Source organism: Harpia harpyja, chromosome 4, assembly GCF_026419915.1.
Source record: "Harpia harpyja isolate bHarHar1 chromosome 4, bHarHar1 primary haplotype, whole genome shotgun sequence".
Classification (NCBI taxonomy): domain Eukaryota; kingdom Metazoa; phylum Chordata; class Aves; order Accipitriformes; family Accipitridae; genus Harpia; species Harpia harpyja.
The window spans coordinates 31,787,818-31,804,398 of NC_068943.1; the positions used below are offsets into that span (position 1 = coordinate 31,787,818).

At 41.9% G+C, this 16,581-nt stretch overlaps 1 protein-coding gene across 3 annotated transcripts; it reads right to left on the minus strand.

Annotated features, from left to right (window-relative positions):
* Positions 1–1,854: 1,854 nt before the first annotated feature.
* On the minus strand, positions 1,855–14,729 carry ESD (esterase D). 3 transcript variants are annotated; one of them, XM_052786121.1, is made up of 10 exons: positions 14,636–14,704; positions 13,984–14,163; positions 13,624–13,699; positions 12,561–12,649; positions 11,103–11,201; positions 7,751–7,875; positions 6,637–6,756; positions 4,831–4,929; positions 3,179–3,346; positions 1,855–2,081 (listed from the first exon to the last, which is right to left on the minus strand). In XM_052786121.1, exons 3-10 carry the CDS (start codon positions 13,689–13,691, stop codon positions 2,001–2,003), a joined length of 849 nt encoding a protein of 282 aa, XP_052642081.1. In that variant the 5' UTR covers positions 13,692–13,699; positions 13,984–14,163; positions 14,636–14,704; the 3' UTR covers positions 1,855–2,000. The 3 variants fall into 3 exon arrangements, with proteins under 3 accessions (XP_052642081.1, XP_052642079.1, XP_052642080.1); XM_052786119.1 differs by having other exon boundaries at positions 13,972–14,163; XM_052786120.1 differs by lacking the exon at positions 13,984–14,163 and having other exon boundaries at positions 14,636–14,729.
* Between the last annotated feature and the right edge of the window lie 1,852 nt (positions 14,730–16,581).

Here is a 16,581-nt window from a genome sequence, read left to right on the forward strand (position 1 = left end):
GTAAATTAAGGATACAGGAAATAAAGCTCCCCACAATCATCACAGTATAGGCTATATAAATTTATCAAGTATGAAAGATACTTGCCCCCCCGGGGCAAGCTGTTTCCTACCATTAACCCAGCAGCTTTAAAAGGGTGGTTTAAAAGCACTTACAGTAAATGACAGGGTTAAACCTGCTTTTTAATCATATCCTCTAATGTAACATGCAGGTGCATACACTCCTGTTAGGGACTAAAAAAAATGGCATGCCCCTTTCCCTTAAATACAATCATCAGAATGCATCAGGCAAAAAATACCAGCTTTGACAGGTAACAAACAAACAGAACTGTTTCTCATTGGAAGTACCTGCACCACGCTGAACACCCTGACTCCACTGCTGCTCTGTTCGTAGGACTTGGCACAAGGCTGCAGGACAAGCACAGTGCACTTCTGCTCCAGTCCAGTGTGAGATACAGCCCTGTAATTCATTTGCTGGCTATGGCAGAGCAGTTGCCTGGTTGCCTTGGCGCAGGGGATGAACATCTAGAAGCAGCTGCCACACACAAAGCAAGCCTTTCACACCCAATTCTGCTGTTGTGGGAGTGGAAAAGTCTAAATGTTTAGCACTTGCGGCTTAATATTTTTATGTCAGTGCCCTGCTTTATAAGAAAGGAGTGAGTTAGTTAGATTCTGTTGTAAATCCACAGAGCATGCAAAACTTGAGTTCAGCATTTCAGAGAATTCTTGCAGTGCACACAGTTGTAGCTTCCAGCCTTCCAAGCTTACTCCAGAAATAGGCAGACACAAGACTGATAAAAGTCAATACATAATTTAAGCCTGTCACCAGCAACAGAAACGCAAGTTCCCAGCATCAGCCTCCCTGCAACCTAGAATCTAGCAGGGGCCAGAGAAACAGGAGAGCATTCAGCATTGCTTGCAAAAGCAAACCAATCCTATGTCTACCCTAGTATTTCCTCTGGCAAGAATGAGTCAAGGTTTGAGCAATGATGCAGGTTCAGCCGAACCATGGGAAAGCGGAGGCTACAAGTGATTGCTTGAACATAAGACAATAAACAGCTCACTGGAACAATCTGTGTTCTTGCCCCACACAAAGGTAGCTGGCAGAATTATACCACTGGGAACTCTTGTAGATCTGCAACTGTCAAGCCTAAATTCTGCCATCTTCTGTAAAATAAGCACACTTGTTTTCACCAGTGAGACATAAGATCATCTATAGATAGATAGGGGTTGCTTTTTTCAAATCTATTTATCAGTTTCCTCTCAGTCCTGTTAAATCTAAGAAACCCAGAAACACAGCATAAGCCTTTCACATTCAGCAACAATCAAAGGCAAGCAGAGAAAAAAAACAACCTTCCTTTACTACAGACTGCTTCCTTCACATGGGTTTTAAGAGATCTTTAAGTATCATCCATGAAATACTCCTCAGATGATTACTTTTTTGATGTTAATAACACACAGTAAACCACTCTGCATAGCAAGCTTCTGTCTGTATTCTCCACCAGACTTTGTCCTTGGAATGTATTTAGACAGGCCAAGGAAAAACACACCAACTACTTCAGATTAATTAAGTAGCTTGATTGGTTGTACCACTAACAACTTCCTTAGGCATTAAGTGACAAAGTGAACCCTGGTATTTAATTAGCTGAAGAGGCACACTGTTGTTACTCATAGTGTCTGTGTAGTTGCACTAGAAACTGTCATGAGGTCCCAAGTACGTACCCACATTCATAATTTGAAACTCACTCATCTGCTCATTTTCATTTTGACCTAGAATGCAGCAGGCACCTTCACAGTGTTGAGAGACTTTTTGAAGCATGCAAGAACATCCAAAATACTTACTCTAAAGCACACATATCAAATTAAGTGGGACTTTTATTTTTCTCAGCAGTACAGTGAGAAGAGCTCCATTTTACAGACACTATGTCAGCAAATAATTTTTTGTTTAGTTCACCTCTATCCCTTGATTCATATTGGACAAACGACGCTCACATCCAAATGGTTCAAGCATTGAGGCATTTTGCGTGGTGTTTGATGTGGTCATTAATAAATGTAGCAATAAAAAAATAGCTGTGATCATAACCCTAGAAAAGAACAACAACAAAGAAATCAGCAAAAGCCTATAGTTCATGATAAAGCAATCATGCTAAGCTCTCTTCTAGGAAAGGTAATGATTCTTCTGGTTTGATCTGCTTTAAGAAATCAAAAATACCGGTATTTTGTATAAAAACTGTAAAGGATACCTAACTAACAGGGTAAGTATATATGAACACTAGGAAGCTAAACAAACAGAAAGTACTTTAACCTGCCCTAATCTGGGCATGTAAGTTACAGACAGGTAACAGCAACTGTCAGCTGCAGAATGAGATGCAATCTGAGAGAACAGTTCCCCTCACTGCATTGTCTGACAGGTAAAACATAAGGTATAAGGAGAAGACAGCCCAGGTCTGAATTACTGCTCCAGCACTACGCTAAAATGACATGTAAACCTCTGAACTACTCCACTTTGTCAGCACTAACTGTATCTTTTGGTGCAGGGCTTATGATAAATCAGAGAGGACAATCCCTCATTCTCCACAGCTGGGCCCCTCACTGGGTCTGGCTTGAAGTTGTTCAGTCACTTGAAAAGACTCAATGCTCTCAGGACAGGACTGTTCTGGGTCACTGCACTAGAAGGAAGAGCAATCCTTCCACCTGGGTCTTTAAATGAATCTAAGGTTTTAAGTAGTTCCAAACCTTTCCTGATTTACACAAACACATGCAAACTAAATCACAAAGTTTTATGCTAAACACAATACCCGCAGTACAGATAAGGAATCCAGCAAAAGGACATCTGTCACTTTGCTTGTGCAGTGACTGTGATACTTGTTAAAAATCATTAATGCTGCTGCTTCAGCCGACCACTGGCAGCTTGAGTTACCATCAACTCATTAGCTTGTTGAAACTAAAATCATGACCCCCACCTAGTGGTGAAATGCAGCTGAATCTGATAGATACTGCACTCTATAGTTACTAAGGAAAATATCACTTCTCACCCTCTTCCTCACTTGGCCAGGGACAGACTCACAGGTAAAGTGAAAGCAACCCCATGGAGAGACACTCTCTTCACTACCTGCCACACAGACCCGAAAAAAATCACAAAGCAACAACCCAACAATCACAGACTGCAGAAGCAACTTGCCTGCTGCAGCCTAAAGACAACTGGGATTTTCTGCTCTGTGCAGGCAGCGATGAAGTTATCGGGCAGTAACTGGCCTGCGGATAGAAACTGGTCATCTTTGCCTTGATCAATCAATATGTCCAGGTGAGAGTTTGGATAGGACTTCACAAGTTGTGTAGCATCGTATGCCTGCAGGAATAAAAGAGAAATGACATCCAGTTACATAGGTTAGACTGGGTCAAATTTGCTGGCTGCAAGAAAAGAATGGCATATATGGAGTAATACTGATCAGGACACCAAATTGCACATTGGAAAAGCAAAAAACTGGGGAAATTCCAGACAACTGAAAAGTAATACCCATGTTTTAAAAAGGGCAAATGGGATGATCTAAGTAATTACCAAGCTGGCAGTTTGACATCATTTCCGGACCAAACACAATGTCCAGCCCAGGGCTAAATTCATACAGAATCAAAAACAGCAATTTAATCTAATACCAATTCACATGCTTGTACATAAACTAGATACTGCCAAAATAACTTGGTATCTTGATGTAACTATTTTGGCAGCTAAAGGTCAAAACACCCGTGTAACACATGGCAATTTTAAGCAGAAACATGGGAATCAGAGGTTGTGTATCTGTGCAAAGGCAGGTCTAAGTCTATTCCTGATGCCTGCTGTTGATCTGCTGGACTGGGTTTGCAGAAGAGATCCAAAACAAGTTAAGGGGCCAGAAAACTTTTTCTTTTTGCAAAATAAATTAATTATATTAAATGTAAGCAAGTTTAACTGGTGATTTTTAAATATACAAACTATTAATAACTGTGAAAGCAGCTAGTGCTCTCCATTCCTGTAATGTTTTAATCTGCCCTGGATGTCTTCCTAAGAGATACTTTAATCCAATTTACATGAGATTTAACTGCAGCTTGTGTTTATTTACAAGGAGATCAGAGTACCTGGTCACGATGATCCCTTCTAACTTAATTCTAGGGAGACAGTGCAATGTTTATGCTGAGATTAAAAATAATGAAGGGCTGCTCAAATAATGCAGCAACACACATACAAAAATGTTTGTATCTTAGCCATTCATATATGACTACTTATATTTCAAAATTGAGGCCCTGGAACTAAAACCTAACTTTGTCTGGTTTAATCCTGTTCTACGGGATGCCAATTTCCAATGGGCTCCTCTGCTAGCTGCCTCCAAGAGGCTGTCCCTGCAGATGCCATGAGGCTCATCAGTCTGATAAGTTTGTAGCAGTCTCTCTTTGGGCTACTACAAAAAACAGCTGTTCTGTATATTGAGAACTGCATTTTTGAGAAACAAGCCATAGCCTAACTCTCTTTTAAACTGCTGACTGCTTCCATGCCATGGAGAAAGTCTCAGACTGCTCATAATTCTTCTTAGCCCAGATTTTAAGGTCTTCATAAAACAGGGAGGAATTTAGGCAATTTGATGAGAGCCTTCTATCTCATTACATTTGTTACAAGCACCATCAGGCAACAGCAAGTCATACCCACCAGAAACATACAGTGCTTATCCACGCTTAGGGGTGTAGTAAAACAACAGTACCAGCTCAGGGGCACCCCAGAGTTTTGTTCCAGACCCCTGCTGTGATACACCTACAGATTGCTCATTCATGTGCTATTAAAGGACTACAAGCTGCAACACATACCTCCCATTTGCTTACATCTGATCCCAGATATCCACCAAGGGCTTTCTTCCCCCACTGACACTGAATAGGGTTGCAGATAGGAGCAAATGCTGATACAGACTGTTGAGAAAGAAAGCATGAAAAAAAGTATGAATTAAGAGAAGTGATTTCTGCTAACTAGTAAGCAAAAATAAAAGCCTTTTCAAAAATTGAAGTTACTGCCAGAACCCAGGACTCCGCCACCAACCCTCTGAGGTGCCCTAACTATTATCCTACTTCCCTCTTATTTCTTCTTCCTAGCCCCGCAGTTTTGCTTTCCTTTTTGCACATCAGCCAAGCTTCAAAAGGCAGGGCTAGATGCCCTGTTCCTCTCCTTCTTAGGAGATGTTGGCTTGAATTCCCTTAAGCAGCAGAGAAGGATCTCAAGTCCACTGCTGGGTCAGCATGGTCAGAATGTGGGACCATTTCACCTCCAACTGGATTCTGGCAGAGCATAACAAAAGCCTGAGGCATGGGGCTGCTCAGCCAGTCTAAGCATGCAACAGTGTCTCATGAATTTAGGTACCTCCAGGATTAGGGGTCAAGAAAAGCACATTTCAGATCACAACTCCAGGTACTGGTATCAGAAGTCCAAGCCATATTCTTACGTTCTTCTTTTCTATTTGGCCCTGGGACATCAATATTTCCACTTTTATGTCTTACAAAAAATAGCAACAAACCATCTGAGACACTGCCAGTTCTCCTGGATTTTGGTATTTTCAATTTAATGTTTAACTCTTTTAGATGATACAATTCACAGTTAAGTGCCAACAGCAAAAATGGAAATTTCTGAACTACTGGCTCCAAAAGATAAAAAGGAGAGATAAAAACAAAGCTTCATCTTACATTCAACTCTTAACACCAAGCTACTGACACTGAGCAAATGTTCTGCTATTTTCAAAAACACAGTTGCATTTTTGCAGCAGCTGACCACAAAGTGCAGGGCCAAGACAGCCCATGAAAGGACTGATCCACAAAGGCAGAGCCCCTCATCTCTCAACCACCAATGCCTGATTCTCCCCCAGAAATCCATTTTACATAAGCATGTCTCCAAAGAGAACAATAAAATTTTTCTCAACCCTCATGAGTATAAAGGAAAGGCAAATCAGTAGCAGCATGTTTGATTTAGGCTCAAGTAGAATACAAATGAACACAACTTGAGATACCTTGAATACTGCAAAAATCAATTTATAGGAAAGCTGACATGCAAATCTCAGGGGCTGGGGGGAAAGAGGTGGGGAATGTCCTCCAGATACTATTCTGTGTGCAGTTCAGGTGCTTACAGTTACACCTGCTATCAGCTGGAGTTTACTACCCTGTTGTAAATTCTAAGCAAACACACATATAATGGTGGCAAAAAGGTTTGCTGGTAATGAAAGCTCCAAAACGAACAAGACAAGATTTGAAAAGATATAGCAAATCACACAACCAGATTTGTAGACAATGTTGGCAACATGAGTTAACTCCAGAGCTAGAATAAGCCTGTTTACATTTAAGTGTAACTAAGGATTCATTTGGAAGAGCTGTAGCATCATGCAAAAGAAACAGAACTTTTCTTAACTTTTAAAATTTGTAGGTTTTTTTTTATTTCGCTGATACTCACATTCCAGAGTGGTGTTTCTGGCAATTTTCCATATTCTAATACTAGGGATCAATGAGCTGCTACAACTAAAGCTATTTGTACATTTAATGCTATAACAGAACTTGGTTATTATGGTTTCTTTCTTCACTTCTATAGAAATCTGTATAAGCCTTAGTATACCTCATATAAACTGTATTATATCTTACTTTGTACTTTCCAGGATTCTTCAGAGCAAGAATAAGAGCTCCATGACCTCCCATGGAATGCCCAAAAATAGACATCCGTTCAGGATCAGTTGGAAAATTGGCATTTATTAGTTTAGGCAGCTGTAAAGGAACAACAGTGGAATAAAAACGTTAAAGCAACTTGAGTATGTTTAGGAAAAAAAGCACACAAATAACTAACGTGTTTTAATGCCAGGAAGCCACTGAAACCAAAGGCACATCTTTGGTTCTAGCCTGACATTTGTGATCATGGCCTGAAAGCAATCTGAACAGGACTGTAAAATCAAAAGGAAAGAATTAATCTGATAATAAGTAACTCAAAGTATCTCTACAGAAATCTATCATAACCCTGTAACATAAATCTTACTTTAATAGATACATAAATATGTATGTGCTCCTGTAAGTGACCAGAATGGCAAATTGTTCTCAGGAGATTATTTGCTCCCCATATTCCCATCAACTTTAGTTTTAATCCAGATCACACAAACCGCATGCAGAGTAAACTGGATACTCACCTTTCCAATATATATTTCAAGGACCTCCTTTTACACCAAGTTAAGGGAAAAAAAAAAACCCAAAACAAAAAAAACCCACCACGCACACCCCCACTCTTCCAAGACAGACATGAATACAGTCTAAACGATCAATACAACTGAAGTACTGGTGCAGTGAAAAGCAGTGGGTTGTTCCCAAAGCAGCAGAGCAGAGATTTAACGAGAGCAAAATGGAGATTAGAAGTGTAGGCCAACCCTGTGGCATCTCCGGCAGGAAAGTAGCCTCAAGGAGTTCCTGCTCAAGCCCTGCCAGGTGTTATCATCTGTCTGCTGCGGTCCTCCCCCTCCTCAGTTCTACAACAATATCTGTTTGGTGAGGAAAGGCCTAACAACTGGATAAATCCAATAACTGAAATAATCAAAGATTGAAAAAGAAATAATAAATTCTTTTTATAAAAAAGAGGAAAGCAAGAAAATGACAAACCATCCATAGGCTATCAAGATCACCTTAAGCAAGCTTTGGCGCTAGGAAGAAAGTGCATGACTGAACCGCACCCCTTATCTTACCCAACACCACCAGGAGAACCAAGCAGCAAAGTTACCTCATCCTTTATGTAAGAATACATCCTATAGTTTGTTTTCCAAGGATCTTCAGTTGCATCCACATAAAAACCAGCACCGGTGCCAAAATCCCAGCTTTCATCTTCTCCTTCAATATTGCAGCCACCTACCATGAAAATTCTTTCTATAGTTACTGTCTTTCCTTTACTAGATATTCAGAATTGGAGAACCTGCCGTACAAATCAGAGACTCGGGACATGATTTTCTCAACCAACATGTCTCTACCCCTCCAACTATACGACAATTCAGATTTTCATTCATTAGTACAGTGTTTTCAAGTGTTACTTCAACAATGCTTTCAAAATGCCACTTAAGTATTACCTACAGATGTATCCAGCTTCTAACTTGTTTCAGTATCCTTTCATAAATAAACATAACATACAGATCTCTCCTAAACTAATTCTGTAAAGCTTCGTCCAATTTACCCAGGGACTCATTCAAAAGTTGGCACTTTTTAATTAGTGCTATCAGCTTATTTCTGTTATTAGACCTCATCCTGCTGAGTACAAGAAACTATGTGAGAAACAGAAACTGCAGAAAATTCTCTCTCCCACAAAAGGGCAGAACCATATATCACCAAGTGGTGTGTCTGGACCAGTTTATGTGCTTCAAATAATGTCTGCTACACATCCCTTTTTAAGATTCAACAGCATAACAACACTACTGTTCCTATCATTTTTTAAGTATATAACTCTACCTTTTCTGCAATTCATTTCATTGCTCCCACCTGTACCTCCCCATAAAACTTAAGTAATTTCTTCTTTGAATAACTGCAGGGCTGTATCTTCTTTTCCAAGGCTACACTTCCAAACTAAATTTGCAGATGTCTCCTTGAAAGTCAATACATCCCATCCAGTCCTCTCTTACTCTCCCTTTGATTAGTCTGTGATTTACCAGCCTGGTTTGCAGAACAGAATGTAATATTTCAAGATATATGTGACAGGAAATAACGGCTTTCCTTTCTCCAAAACGTTCTTAGTTTCTGCAATCCAAAATTACATGGGCTTTCACCACTGTCAGATTACACTGCAAACCCATGTGTAATTTGACAGTCCTTGACAATTTGTGCAGAGATACCTGCCACCCTGTCACAGTGTGAAATCAGATTTTCACAGGGATCAAAGTTGAGTTTGCTCCAGTAACGTGCCCTTGAACACTGAGTGATTTTGTAACTTAACAGTCCAGCAGCCACAGGGACTGGGGGTGCTTACACAACATGTTGGATATAAAAAGCCTATCTTTAGTCCCTCAGAGACAGACAAAAACTCAGGAAGTCCTGCCAGGCAATGAAGGCAACACTGATTCTGCTACAAAAAACTTAAGGGAAGCCTTGAAAAAAGAAATTTGAAAATGCACCTGCAAAATAGTGCTCAGCACACCTGTCTGGAAAAGCAAACCCCTATGAAGGAGGAAAAGTAAAGTCTATCAGGGCCTGACAGAGGGCCTGTAATGACAGATATCTCATGTTTTCATGCAGTCTTTTTCCCCATCCAGACAAATGTCCTAGCTCCTGGAAGGTAATTCTCATAAATGCACAGTTGTCCTGGCTTTGGCTGGAATAAAGTTAATTTTCTTTCTAGTAGCTGGTATAGTGCTGTGTTTTGGATTTAGGATGAAAACAATGTTGATAACACACTGATGGTTTAGTTGTTGCTAAGCAGTGTTTATACTAAGTCAAGGACTTTACAGCTTTTCATACTGCCCTGCCAGCAGAGGCTGGGAGTGCACAAGAAGTTGGGAGGGGACACAGCCAGGGCAGCTGACCCAAACTGGCCAAAGGGGTACTGCATGCCATGTGACATCATGCCCAGTATGTAAACTGGGGGGGGCTGGCTCAGGGATTGGCTGGGCATCAGTCAGTGGGTAGTCAGCAACTGTATCACGCATCACTTGTTTTGTCTATTCTCCTAGTAGTAGTAGTATTTTCCCTTCCTTTTCTGTCCTATTAAACTGTCTTTATCTCAACTCACGAGTTTTACTTCCCCCCCATCCTACTGGAGGGGGGAATAAGCAAGCAGCTGTGTGGTGCTTAGTTGCTGGTTGGGTTAAACCATGACAACAGTTAAAAAGCACATGTAAGCGTTTTCACTACCTATGCTCAGATCTCTTAATTTGTGATTACATTTGAACTGCTCTTCACTTGTTTCTCCAGACAGCTCAAAGAGATTTAAGAACACTTGGGGTCTCTGACCTAAAATCTAAGAGTATAATATAAAACACATACTGAAATTCATCTAAATAGCAGAGCAATCCTCATCAGTTATTAGACTAAAAAGCAAAAGAGAAGCTGCAAAGAGGGTTTTAAAAGAAAACAGACAAAGCAATGAACTATGCAAAATCAGTTACACACTGATAGGGACAACTTACACAGACAACACTAAAAACAAGTCCCAGCATAATTACCCAACATGAATAACACAAAGGCTAGTTGCCCATCTCTAGTCTGCAGCAAATAGCAACAATGAAGTGTAAAGTTCATTAATACACAAGTCTGGCTCTTCTGTCCCCCTTCTCCATTAGAAACATGCATTTCTGTTCTTTGACCTGACAACTTCAAAAGCTAGATGTGAAAAATATTTTCTGGAAAGAACATCACTTCTTTCCTGTATTACCTGTGTTCAGATTTGACCCGCCAAAGCTTCAGAAATAGAAGACTGCCACTTTTATATACAGCACTCATGAGACTTCAGCAGAATCCAGCAAATACTAAACATAATATATTGAATCCCCAAAAGACTGTATTTCCATAACTGCAGATCCACCATTTTCAGGTTTCCTGTACCACACATAAGCTCAGCCTTATACAAATAACAGCACATCCTTTAAAAAAGCCATTCACCAGTAGCCTATTGCAGCTGCAGGGGGCAAGGGTTTCTGGTTTGCTTTTCTAAGTATCTGAGTGCTCTGAAGACACGTATTTAATTGCCTTTAGAAGACAGAATACAGTAAAGAATAAACATTACATCTTTGTGTGACAACACAATTATGCAGATTTTTTAAAGTCACAGCAAGCCACAAAGTGCAGGCAAGTGTCTCTGATAACATGCCTCCTGTTTTCCTTTTCCTCCCTCTCCTCCTTTGTGCTGAACTCAATGACTCCTTCTAGTTTTAGTGCCATGACAATAAAAGTTTCTAATGTCAAACCTTCACTACAATGTTATTACAAATACACACAATATAATCTAGCAAACAATGCAAGATATGGAGGTGAAGTCATATGCTGTCTCAGGTGGGCAACACACTTTGTAGCAAACTGCAGCACTCCATTCTTTGAGGATAAGGACTGCGTACTTCAGTGTCACAACTGTTAAGACACTTCTCGTTAAAACTTACGTGGGCTTGTGTCTGGCACGACTACAATAAGGCCATGTTCAGCTGCAGCTTGATGAAAACCAGCTTTCGTTATAAAATTCTGTTCCGTGCAAGTTAACCCTAGAGAAATAAAATATCATTGGTTACACGTTGCTCACAGCATACCAAACCTTTTGGCAGAAAAGGTTTTGAAAAACAAGAGGGATTCCTGTCTCCATAAACACAGAGAAGTCTTTTCACTAGGTTCAACAACACTTAATAATCCACAGAAACTGACACAGTTGCACTTTCACATCTAGTCACACTAACATTTGATCAAAAACAGGTCCATGTGTACTCTGTACCCCCCAAGTGCCTACTCATGTGGCATATACAGCTTCAAGTACCATGTATTTAAATCCACAGACTACAGACACTGCTGATAAGGTTAACATTGTTAACTTCTGACATCTAACCCTGCAAGTATGTTTTTCTCTCTACCACCATTTCAGCTGTTTGCATTACAGAATTATACATGTGGTCTGACAAACCCTACATCCTTTAGACAGGATAAAGGCCCATAAGCACTCTTGCTCCAAAATCCACAGATCTTGCCTTTTGTACTGCAGCAGGCCCAACTGAAGTCCAATTACAAAAAAATAATACTGCACACAGATATTTCAATTTTTCTTCACTGTGCCATTTGAGAGGGCTTAATGGTTCTATTTTTCTTTGAGGAAAAAAGTTGCAAATAACCTAATTTGACTAATATACTAGCCAAGATAGCATGGTTTTTAGAGTCAAAAAATAAATGTGCTGCATGACTCTGAGCTCTTCAGACAATTTTGATGCTTCCAACTTCAAGGGTAAACATTTTTACCCAGTCCACTGTCATTCTACAAATCAGACCTACTAGCTATTTTGTGAAATGAATACATACAAGGAATATAGTCTCCACGCTACCAGTCAATTCTCCAACTTTCTAACCACAAGTCTCAATAAAGCAGCTCCTGAAGTTACAGAAAAGACAGAGCTTCTGCTTTTCATTTTGAGTAATAGAGAAAAAAAAAAAGATTTAATTAATCCTGGAGCCATCACCAACATAAATCTGACCATTTTGAAAGCAATGCCTTAACATTACTTATGCACTTCTGGTGCAAGTCCCAGCTCTGTGGGAGACGACAGGAATAGGGTAGAGGACCAAAGCCAGGATAACTGGGAGCATATGTTTATCCATCCAGTCTCATCCCAGCTTGCCTTACATCCAGCAAGACAGCAGCGGGATAGGACACCACAGGAGCTGGAGAGATGAAGAAACAATGCTGTGGATGAGGCAACTTCACTCCTGCCACACAAGCCTCTTCAGCCCCCGGCCCCTTCTGATCCCACAGGGTTACCTCACTGTAGTACTTCTACATCAGGTTTTCAGTAACTGTAGCGCAGTAGCTTAAACATGCTTAAGATTATCTTTTTTAAGTTACTAAAATTCACGTTACTTACCTGAGAGCCAATACAGCACAGGACACTTCCCGGTTTCTGCTTTTGGAGGCAGGTAGATTCCAAATTTCATTTTGCATTTTAGCTCCGCACTGTATTAATAAAATACTCCTTGTTATCACCACTACTTATTAACAAGGTCACTAACACTAAAAAAAGAAGGTTGAGTCAATGCATTTCGTTCAAAGAGAGATTTAGTCAGTGAAATATAAAAACTAAGTTAAATAAAGTGAAAAGCAATTTTAAAACTCAGCCTTAGCCTCCTGAATTGACAACAGCTAACCTTCCTACCTTGTTCTGAACATACTTAAAACAGAGACTTACAAATAAACCACATTTTTGCAGTGCTGCTAACCAGGAAGTTTGAAAATTGAATTTTGGACCCCAGCAATATTTAACTTGAACTTGGAAAAATTACTTGTAAAAATTACTTGGAAAGTAATTTTTACTGAAGAACACATCCACATGACTTGCAGAACATGCACTGCACAGCATGCCTCAGCAAGAGAGGTTTTCAATCTGCTAAGTCTACAGACTAACCAATTGCTCAATTAATACTAGAGCCTAAAATAGTCAATAAAAGTTTATCTAAGCATAACTTATGATTTTTTTTTCCTTTGGATCAGAAATGAAAAAACCCTATATTTTTCTGTTGACCTTCATCAAACAAGAATTTACCTCCTGTGTCTGTCTGCTCACAGCATTTTTTAAGAGTGCATAGAAGTGATGTATTCAATAGAGTGAATGGAACTTTGTACACATGGCAGTTCTCTATGCTGCAAACAGCAAAACCCAAAGTAATTCAGAAATTGAAAATTCTTCATTTTCAAAGGTAGAAATACTGGCTTCCCATCTCTGATCTACAGCACTAAGTATACTAGACATGTTAAACATTAACACAGAAATAAAAGAACACAGCCAAAGCAGCAGCAGACAGCATTCCTTACGGAAATACGGGTATCAGTGAGAACACACTGTTTTCCTGCAGACTGAGAACACTGACAGCAACGATAGTATGGATCCACTGCCCCATGCTAAACATCTAGGTTGCTTTTGTAGTGTTTACCTGTCATGTTCAAACACCTTCTGGAAACCCTCAAAGCATTTGTTGCTGGAAACCTGCTTCAGTGCCATGGCTTTAACTGCAAAAAAAAGGAGCAAGTTACATGTGAAAATAAAACATTCCTGGACTTACAGTGAGTTATGAGAACAGTAAAGTTGAATGCATCTTAAAGCATCTTTGCTTAATGTCATGGTTCTTCAGAAGAAAGGATCTCCTGCAAACACTTTCTGATCTTTCATTAACTTTCTGTTTCCCCATGGAAAGGGAGGGGTGAGGGAGCTGAACTCTTGCGAGCAGAGCTGAGAAAGCCTTCCTGCTTTCCTACAGACCCACACCTGCTATCACCTTTACCTCTGCACTAACCGTAGCTCGCTTTGTCTACCAGTGCTGCTACCGGGCAAGAAATCTCACGTGCTGTGGCTAGCCTGGAGCTGCCTGTGACTTGCTAGGGACACTCGGGAAGGTTGACACAAACGCAGACGTTGTCGGTTTGCACGGACAGTCAGGCCAACCGGGCGGCTGAAAGGGGAAGGGTCGGCACACCTGAGGAGAAACCAGGTAACATCAGGCCAGGTAAACGTTTCCTCCCTCCCACCTGTGGTGTTCTCCTACGGTGCACCGGGCAAGAAAACCCACGCACCACGGAGAGCCCTCAGGGCCTGTTCACCAACTTCCACCGAAGAAGACAACGTCAAAACCCGCTACGCCCGTCCCACGCCAGCACCAAGCCAGAGGCCGCTGGAGCAGCACGCTGGGCCCCAGCTCGGGACACCCATTATTTCCACACAATTAATCCTGCCCGCTGCACCGAAGCGCTCTCCTGTACCTCCGTGTTCACCCTAGGGTATACCCGCAGGCACCGACCCCCCCACACACCCGCCCCTCGGCTGGGCCCGAGGGGCCGCACGGCCCTGCCGCCTCACCGCTCTCCCCGCACCGAGGCCCCGGCCGGGCTGCCGCGCTCCCCCGACCCGAACTGCCCACCCCCGGCACCCCCTTCCCCTGCTCCCTTTACCGCGGAGGAGCGGCGGGGCCGAGCGGCGGACGGAGCGGGAGAAGGAGCAGGAGAGGGGTCGGCCCTTGCAGCGGCCCAGCCTGCCGCCGCCCCGCCCGCCCCCGGCCCGCCCCCGGCGGCGGGGCCCTGAGGCGGCCGGTTCCAGCCCGCCATCACGGTGCCTGTCTGCTGGGCTGCCGCCTCAGCAGGGCTTAAATGGACGTCCCCCGCGGGGTCTGCCGTGTCGGGGGGGGGGGGGGGCCATGGGTGCTGCTGTCTTCCTCCTCCTCATCCTCCTCTTCAGGCGCTTCTTCCCGCCCAGGGCCTGAGGGGAGCGGCCGAGTGAGGCAGCGTCGTGGCCCAGTGCCTTCCCAGCTCTAAAGGAGAAAAATCTTGTACTGTAAAATGAAGAAATGAATAAAAACCTAATCTAAAGAATCCGGTAACAGTGAAGTAGTCAAAGCAGCAAGTGTTTCTGCTAGCATTGATTTCCCTCCACCACCAAGACCTCAAGGGGGTGAAAAGGTTGCTGAGGTGGGCTGAACTGGGACCACCGCATCATTAAATTTTAAGTGTTTTGCCCCTCCTCGGTATTTCAGCATAATTCGTAGCAGCTGCTGCCCAAGGGACTCCTGATTTGATTATAAACCCAAACTGTAGTTTAGGTAGTTTTTGTCATGACACCTCACTTGCAAGCTCATGAAGGAAAGAAGATAATTGGCAGTGCTTTCATCTTATTTGTAACCCAAATTCTTCCCACCTGCTGCATTTTGGGTTTTTTTAATTTGCAATTAAGCATGCCCGTCAGTTGCCAAAAGTGTCCTCAGCAAAGCTCTCCCTCTTTTTAGTCTCATACCATGTACTGCATTAGCAGTAACTATTTTTGCCTGTAACATTTTACAGTCTGATCATCTGTTACTTTGCCAATGCGACAACAATTTGTTTCTATTTTTAATCCCTAATTCTATTTTAATCCCCAATTACTTTCCACTCTTCCCCAGCAGATCCATTTGGACTGCAGCTGCTGGACCCTGGACCTGGGTCACCCATCCTGCCTTCCAGAGCAGCATTCCTATCCTGTCTCTCTACTGGGATGTAGCTAGTACAAACAGTCTGTCTCCGAGCTGTTTAAACGTTCTTCTCTCGGTTTTTCTTTTGCAAGCTAGGTTTAATTTGCCATTAATTGAATTAAAATGTGTTTCTTTACTAGTATTTCTCAAAACACTCTTCAGGTTGTTCCTTCCATCTCTATCTGTGTGCGTTTTGTAGCTCTCTTAACGTCCTATTCTTGCTAGCAAGATATTGCCCAGTTAGTTTGTTATTTGATCTAAACTTCAGCCAGTCTGTTTTCTCTCTTGTATAGTCAGTCGTCATTATGCACATCTCATTTTCCATGACATCTGCAATTGTTTTTAGCTATTTCTCTCTTGTCAGTATAAAACCTGCCTAGCTCAGCACTGATGCTGATAAGATTTCGATGTGTTCCTGGTCTTCCTGTCCAAGTCCCTTAGATAACCTCTGTCCAGTTTGCTCCCATTTCAGAGCGACACATTCAGAAGGATCCAACTGGCAGCCTGCTGCCGAGTTTACCTGCCCTCCCTACATCTCCATGACATCAAGATAAAAGCATTATTTTGTATGTCTTTTCAGTCAAAAATGTCTGAAGTAAATGCATAAGTAAATAATGTCAGAGCTGTGTCGGAGCTATCCGGAGAGCTGTTTTCATGGCACAGAGCTGAGTGTGTGTTCTGTGTAAGAATGTGTGAAGTGGAAAACACACCAGAATAGTGTTAAGGACAGTGTAAGGTAGAGGGAGCCAAGCTGGTGCAGTCTTTTCTGCCCTGTGGTATAGATCTTTTTAGTGTCTTTGGTTATGCACATTTCTTCGACCTTAATGCCATTTTTGTATCCTTTGAGACAGTGCCTGCAGCTGTCACCAGTGAATTCATTTTGGCATCATTCTGCGT